General features: G+C 43.3%; 1 protein-coding gene across 2 annotated transcripts; it reads left to right on the top strand.

Annotated features, from left to right (window-relative positions):
* Window positions 1-503: 503 nt before the first annotated feature.
* On the top strand, window positions 504-3,370 carry sp7 (Sp7 transcription factor). 2 transcript variants are annotated; one of them, XM_068593717.1, is made up of 2 exons: window positions 504-524; window positions 2,024-3,370. In XM_068593717.1, the coding sequence occupies exons 1-2, from the start codon at window positions 504-506 to the stop codon at window positions 3,368-3,370; spliced, it is 1,368 nt and encodes a 455-aa protein (XP_068449818.1). The 2 variants fall into 2 exon arrangements, with proteins under 2 accessions (XP_068449818.1, XP_068449817.1); XM_068593716.1 differs by having other exon boundaries at window positions 504-539.
* The last annotated feature ends 4,640 nt before the right edge of the window (window positions 3,371-8,010 follow it).

Below are 8,010 nucleotides of genomic sequence, written 5' to 3'. Positions count from 1 at the left end.
AGTCGTTTTTTCACTTCTTCTATACATTGCTCCTGAAGTAATGCGTCTAGCAGCATGAACACAATTTACAGCATGTCTAAATCTGTCATCCGGCAATATAATTCTCTGTGAGATGATGTTAAACTGGAGTCTTTCCCCTCAGACTCCACTGAACTAATCCCAGTGGAAAAAATAATGCCAGTGAAACTGAAATAATGTCCAAATGGTGATTGATGAGGAACCCATTCATGCATTTATCTTGAAAAATGATTCGACACTCTATGTTCGGGGAGGTGGGCCGTCCTCTTTCTATCCACCAATCTCCTTCCAGTTTCCGCTATCTCTGGGTTTGTATTGCCTCTTAGCGGGCTTCAAAGAGCCCAGAGCCTGTAATTAGGGGGCGGGCTTCCCGTGCCTCAAAACACTTCCCCGCGTGAGTGCCCAACTTCTTCCAAAGTGTCCTGGGACTCCGAGCTGCGCTTCACTCGATCCCCTCAGCTTCCTTAGGATTTTGTTTCTCAGGGATGGCCGCATCTATTCTGGAGGTAGGGAATGTAATTGTAAGTAGATTTTTGTTTTTTCCTTCTTTCTTTCCTTAAATACAGACTCAACTTTTATGATGTTGAAATTCCAGCGAGACTTTATATTAAAGTCATGCAGTTGTAAGTTGAAGTGAGGAAACCTAAAGCCTAGTTTGGCTTCATGGTATTTGAAATCTGAAGAATAATACATCACTGTTCATTAATATGTGACGTAACAAAATAATGACAATCATAATGTGCATTAATGAAGAAATATTATAGGTCTTGATGTGTGATTTACGCATTTAAAGAGTGAGATGGTGACAGAGTTTGACTCACATGTGAACTTTTAGCCTGGGGTTTACGTTTCCTCTGATCATATGGTTCCTATGTCCATGAGCAAAAAGAAAAGTAGAAAGATTTACTATTTAAGAGTTTTCCCACGAGGCCATGAGAAGTGCAGATATTAGTGGATATAGCAAGAAGTTAAGATAACTGCAGGGATAGTAGGAGCAGTAAAAGACCGAAAAGTCTGTGATGAAACATGATCAATCCGAAAACTGCGCTGACCTCAGGGCTGTATGGAAGAGAAGGAGATCAAGGACGTCAGTCTGTATAGGAAGACAATGATTACCTCTTAAAGATAGGATAATATTCTATTTACACTTAATTAAAGTTATGGCCTCGGAGTGAAAAGAGATGTAGTGCGCCTGAACAAAATGACAATGGTATAATACATTTATTCCACACAGGATTATCACAATAGTCTTATATTTACACCACAGCTGACACGCAATTTAAAGTACATTAACATCAGTAAACTCACCATTACAAAAGGAACACTGTAAAGTTCTATTGAAATATAATATGTTTTCATGAGCTATATTCATGTGTGCAGTGTGTGGTCGCAGGGACAGACACAACGCCTGTGATATGTTGTGCTATGGTGTTTAGTTACCTGCACATGGAAAAGAGAAATACAAAAAAAAAAGTATGCAAAGTGAAATTCCTTTGGTCGTGGAAAGTGGAAAAATATTTGATTTCCAAAAAGAAAAATTAAGATTCTGAATGCTGACATAAAGAGTCATACATTGAAAACTTAAATGCCACAGCGACTACTAAAGATACAGCTTCAAAACTGCTAAGAATTAGTGCCTGTTACAGTTCACAGTGCAGCGGCTACACATGATTAACAATGCATGTTTGTGTATGTTGGAGACTGTGAAGACAGGTGGTCAAAGTTTAAAGCAAACATGAATGCAAAATTAAGAGTAGCTTGTGGTTAAAGTGAAACAAAAGTAATGGAATTCCTCCTTTGCTGAGCGGAGCAGAACCTACACACGCATAAACATTCACTGCTTGAAATTGCTCCGACCACTTTGAAAACGGAGCGAGCAGAAAAATCCAGCGGTGGTCGTCCGACATACGTTTTTTATTAGACTTGACACTGACAGAAGCAGCACCAGCAAGCAGCCATTTCCTGCCGACAGACAGTCTCATTTTCTCCCTTGTCTCCTCCGCAGGAAGACGCACGCTATGGCTCCAGTCCTCTGGCTATGTTAACTGCTACCTGTAACAAGTTTGGCAGCACAAGCCCCATCAGGGATTCGGCTACACCCGGTAAGATTGGCAGCGCTATTCCAGTAAAGAAGCTCTACACCATGACCTCTGACCTTCAGGCAGCGAAGAACGGACGGACCGCAGACGGCAGTGGCCTGGCAGACTCCTACACTGGCTCCTTCACCACAGCTGGAGGAGGAGGAGGTGGCGGGCTGCTTACCCCCAATGGAAGCCCCCCTCCTTCGGCCGGAGGCTACACTACAGAGTATAACCCTTTCTCCCACTCCTTCCAAACCTCCATCTCCCAGGACCCGTCTCTTTTAGTGTCCAAAGGCCACGCTACAGCTGACTGCCTCACCAGTGTCTACACCTCGCTGGATATGACGCACCCATATGGCTCCTGGTATAAAGCCGGTATCCACCCTGGCATTACTGCCGCTCCGGCGAATGCCACGTCCTCCTGGTGGGACGTCCACCCCAACTCCAACTGGCTGTCATCAACCCAGCCCCAGGACGGAGGTCTCCAAGCCTCCCTGCAGCCTGTGGCACAACAGGCCTCCCTGAGCCCACAGTTGCCCAGTTACAACACCGACTTTACGCCACTCAACCCGGCTTCTTACCCTTCCGTGGGGCTGGGCTCCTCCTCACACCTCCTCCAGCCCTCTCAGCACATGCTGCCCCAGGACATGTACAAGCCCAAGCCTGTGCCAAGTGCGGGGATGATTGAGAGTCCCATGGGCCTAAAGCCCGCTCGGGGATCAGGAGGCTACAGCGGAGGGGGCGCGCCCACCAGGTCCTCATGTGACTGCCCCAACTGCCAGGAGCTGGAGAGGCTGGGGGCCTCGGCTGCATCCCTGAGGAAGAAGCCAGTCCACAGCTGCCACATCCCAGGGTGTGGGAAAGTCTACGGCAAGGCCTCCCACCTCAAAGCCCACCTGCGCTGGCACACTGGCGAGCGGCCCTTTGTTTGCAACTGGCTGTTCTGCGGGAAGCGTTTCACCCGCTCGGACGAACTGGAGAGGCACGTGCGCACCCACACGCGGGAGAAGAAGTTCACCTGTCTACTGTGCAACAAGCGTTTCACACGCAGCGACCACCTCTCCAAGCACCAGAAAACCCATGCAGAGTCCGCAATGCAGGGCAAAGCTGTGGCTGTGGAGGGAGAGACAGATCCTCGCAGTGAGGAGACCACAGAGCTCAACGCCAGCGCTGTGCCCACCAATCCTGTCGCTGACCAAATCACCAACGGAGATGAGAAGACCGGCACACCTAATGGAGTGGAGAACAGCAGTGGACTGTTGGAGATCTGACTTCATTAAGTCTTCTATTGAGTACCATATCAGACATGATTGGGGTTTTTTTTTATGGTGGAGAAATTCACCTTTTCAATAAAAAAAAAGACAGTTTTTTGTTTTAAGACATACAAAGGATATCAGCTCATGTTTGAAAAGACTTGATGTGATAAATGAATGAGCATGTTGCGGGTAGCAATCACTTCATTTTCTCTGGACCACACACAGAAAATATGAGCAAGCCAGCAGACATGAAGCAATGCACCAATGTATGCAGGCAGACACAAATACACACATGAAGATGAGAAACCAAGCCATGGTGTGTATGGAAACAAATAGAACACGCGTATGTGAAAATACAATGCACAGATATAATATGTGCAAATGTGCAAGCATATATAATGCATATATACACACAGACACACACGCAGACACAGACACACTTACACACAAATAAACACACTCATGCACACATTTTCTGCCTTTAAAATGAGGCAAACCACTGGGGAAATTTAATCTGCTATAGCAGAAGGAAAAGAGCTCTGAAGCCGCAAAAGGAAAGTAGTTTTAGAAGGAGACTTATGGTTAGGATGATGGAGTTGATGGAGCATTGCATGCCTCGAGAAAAATCAGATTTACAGCTGTACTTTGATACTTATGCATTATTCTTGGAACAATCAAAGGTCTTACTTACTGCTTCTTGTTTCCAAAGACATTTTGATGTAAAGGGTTTTGCATTTCACTTTTGTTTGCTGTTTGCTTCTTACGATGTCTAATTTAATTTCATATTTACATAAATAATCTAATTTATGTCTTAAATTATACACATGGGAGATTATCTTGCACCCTGCAGGAAATATAATGCCTGAATAAACGCAAGATGGTTAAAGTTGGCCAATAGGAAAGTAAAATGCATTAAATTAAGACTTTTTTCTTATTTATTAGTTATAACGTGGAGTTTGGGACTATGTTTTTAAAGATTTATTTATAGATCTTGACGTTAGATGTGCGTGTTAACTATTTCTATATAATCTTTTCATTGTGAAATCTTCCACACCTTGCGAAGTAATGATTAATAAGGGATTCTCCTTGTTTGTACATACTATATATTTACAACAATATATAGATATTGTAAGGTGTGTTATTTTTCTACTTTTTATTATGTATTTTCTATATTTTCTGTAACTTTCCACGATGAAAAAATCACTATGTTGCATCAGTGTAAAGAAACATAAGAGCATAAATTCATTCATGTTCATAATTTTGCTCATAGATATCGAACCACCACTGTTTGCTGACTTGTTGTGAATTGAGTGTATAAGATACTGTAAATAGAGATAAAGCATTACACCTCATAAAGGTAAACATGTTGTAAAAGTTGTGGTGTGAAATCATGACAATGTTGGTGCTTTCAAAAGTAAAGACATTTCAAAAGCATGATCTCCACTGGTGTTATTCGTATTTGTGAAGGTGTCTTAAAAGACATACCACCAGAAGCTTTCTGAGAATGAAGCTCACTCCTCCACGCCTCATCTTCTCTTCACTCACTGTCGTTCTTTTCATATCTTACTATATTTCCAACTCACCCTGGCCAACCGAATACTTTCATTATCTTTTGCAGCACTAACAAAGCCGTCCACTGAAGTGAAGTCTTAACTCCACACAATGACCCCCTTTCAGAGAGCCACTGTAGTTACACTCAAGACAATTACTCCACTCTCGAGCTTGAGAGGGGTAATTACTGAGAGCGATGCTCCAGCAGAGTCAGGAGAGAGGAGAGGAGGGGATTAGGACAGGGGAGTTGTGGTTGTATTGTTTATTGAGGGAGGCGGTTAAACAAAGGACCCCAATTAAGGCAGGATGCAGGACGAAAGACGTGATGTGGAGATACAAAAGTGGAGGTGAAGCTGAGTTGACCATCAAGTACACTTTAGTCCGTCAAAAAATCTCCACATTGAGGCCCTGCTGCAAGAGTAGATAACAAGCTGAAGTCCCGACAAGTAAAACATGTGTCTTTATGTCCAGTCAGGTTATATTGCGGAATAATAAAAATACTTGAGCTGGGTGGACTACCCACTCTGCTTTAAAAGAGCCGTAGCTTCGGGAAAAGACTAAATGAAGTCGACAACACATGTACGAGCACCAGATAAAGAATTACTCAAAGAGAGATTCTGTGTCATATGTGAAGAACAGGTGGACAGGTGATGGTTGAGATAAAACAGCAGGTTAAACAATTTCAACAATATGTTAACGTCCATCTAAACTACATAATTATATTAATTCTATTATTTTTTAAAAAAGAAGAAAAAAGAAGATAGCGTTCCTTCTTAAATAGAAAAGTAAAGAGTTACATCACATGAGTGAGGACCTGTACAGCTGGAACCCCCCTGAAGCTGCCGACTCTCCTGATGTAACATTTACACTTCTCAAGCTGCATGGTTCCAATTTAGGGCTTCTAATGAGCTGTAGTTGAGGTCAATTTATATAAAACGACCTGGGGCCGACTCTGTCATCAGGGACCGACATGTTTATGGTGGTCTGAAGTGGGCGCACGGTCGAGTCCACAACATAAAAGGCAAACAGGGGGAATGGGGTATGAGTAGGGTGTGTCAGGCCAGAGACTGAGGGGGGAGCATGAGGGAGATGGGGGGGGGGGGGGGTTAAGAAGATGGTCAGTGGCTTTAAAAACCTCTCCTGCTACTGGTATTTTCTGCCTTTTTTTTTTTTTAAATACATCCCTGAGCATTGGCGGTGGTGGTGGCCTTAACTTTATTTTTACTTCTTTTATTTAGAAAGCCAGGAAACATTAAGTGTTGCTTCAAATAAGGCCATAAAAAGAAAAAAAATATACATGCAGTGACACATCGCGGCAAAAGAAGAAGAAGAAGAAGCTGGTGAATCTGTTCCATATGGTTTGCCCACTCGTGCCCCTGTACTCCTTTTACAGAAATCCCTGCGATACACCGACTTGTTGGGACTAAAAAGGTTATTCCAGAGGATCCCAGACACACAAGTTAAAGCCATCACACAGCCCATTTCCGACCTAACTAACACCAAGAAGCAATTTAAAAACATTCACTCAAGCGATGTTTAGTTTCGGCATAAGACTTGACGAGCGCCATAAACTTGCGCTTAATGAATTGCTCCAGTTTCAACTCTCTGAGGTTCCAGTGGTTTGAAATGAGAGCACAACAGCTCATGATGTGTTGAAGAAAATGCTAATGAATCTCCTTTTTCCTGTTATTATCTGGTCCTAAATGAATAGTCAAGTGAAACAATGGGGACCCTGCTCTGAAATGGCCACAGGCACGAGGGGCATGCTGGGCGGGGGTTTTGTGGGCGGCATGAGGCAGGACAAAAGCACAGGTGTCTGCAGGTGTGACTGCGACTCTGTGGCGGAGCGGGGGGAAGAAAGGGAAAAGAATGTCAGCCCGCCCGGAGGCTCAGCAGTCAAGCCGTAAGTAAAAACAAGATAAGGCTTTTTTTTTTCGCAAAGGGAAAAGGTAAATTGACCTGAGTGAACCATAACGTGACCTGAAGAGAAGGAGAGGACGAGCTCAATAAAACAAAGCTGAAGAGGAACACTGAACAGATAAGAGAGGGCAAGAGGTAAAAAGGTCAGGCGACCATGCAGATGCACTCTAAGTCTAATTTTCTCACCGTCTTCGGTCATCATTTACATTTGTCAGGAAACAGCAGCAAGTTACAGAAAAGTACAACAAATGTGCCTCACTGATTAAAGGATTTTCTCCATACATGCAGTAAACTTAGTTATTGTGACCGAGCTGATGCAACACTCTCGTATCTTGCAGCGCTGCTTCCTATCTCTCCTCACTGAGTCATTGTTATACAACGGTGATGGAGGTTAGATCACCCTCTCACTTTTGACGGAACATACAGCAAGCAGCCTGTGTGTCTTGCATCATCAAACTTGGAGTGCTTTTCATATTTCCCACTCTAATCACACAATGTCACATCCCTTTCCAGCCCAGAGCTGCCTTTAAAGTTTAAAGGGAGTCCTCCCTCGCTGCCCAGTGCTCCAAATGCGGCACTAAACGAGGCCATTTTGTTTATAGGAACTGTGGGAGGGTTGTGGGCGACTCTGTGCCCCTTTAAAAAGATAATATGCTTCCCATTTAATGGCCTCCGGATGACAAATTGCTTCCAGGGGAAAATGAAGTTAAGAAAATTGCACGTGTGACACAAAAAGACATCCACTCCACTCAAGATGTTTGACATCCATAATTCAATTACACAGCAGTCGGTGCAGTTTTTTAATAACCACATTTGCCCTTACGGCATGAATAAAGTGCAGCCTTAAGCTTTATCTGTGATCACGAGTATTTCTCATCATGTAAGCGGAGTGTACTTTTACTAATCGTTACAAATGATTTATTTTTAATTCAGTTCTCACACAGTTTGCACAGCTGGCATGGTTCACTTTCATTTTGACCACAATTGAAGGTTTTTTTTCTGTTTTCATTAACTAGAACAATAGCCTTATACCTCTTGGAGATGGTTGGAAAAATACTTGATGGCCAATTATAGCTTAATACCCTAATAAATATCTAGAGCACCCGTAAACTGCTCTTTCCTTTAGAAAATGCTTACTATCTTGATGGTATGATGGTATTCTGACATGCGGCCCAAACCATCCC

Source organism: Clinocottus analis, unplaced genomic scaffold (assembly GCF_023055335.1).
Source record: "Clinocottus analis isolate CAN_PGR_092001 unplaced genomic scaffold, fCliAna1.0.p SCAF_3, whole genome shotgun sequence".
Classification (NCBI taxonomy): Eukaryota; Metazoa; Chordata; class Actinopteri; order Perciformes; family Cottidae; genus Clinocottus; species Clinocottus analis.
Note: the sequence above shows the minus strand (reverse complement) of the source record. Positions and strands in the feature narration are given on the sequence as shown.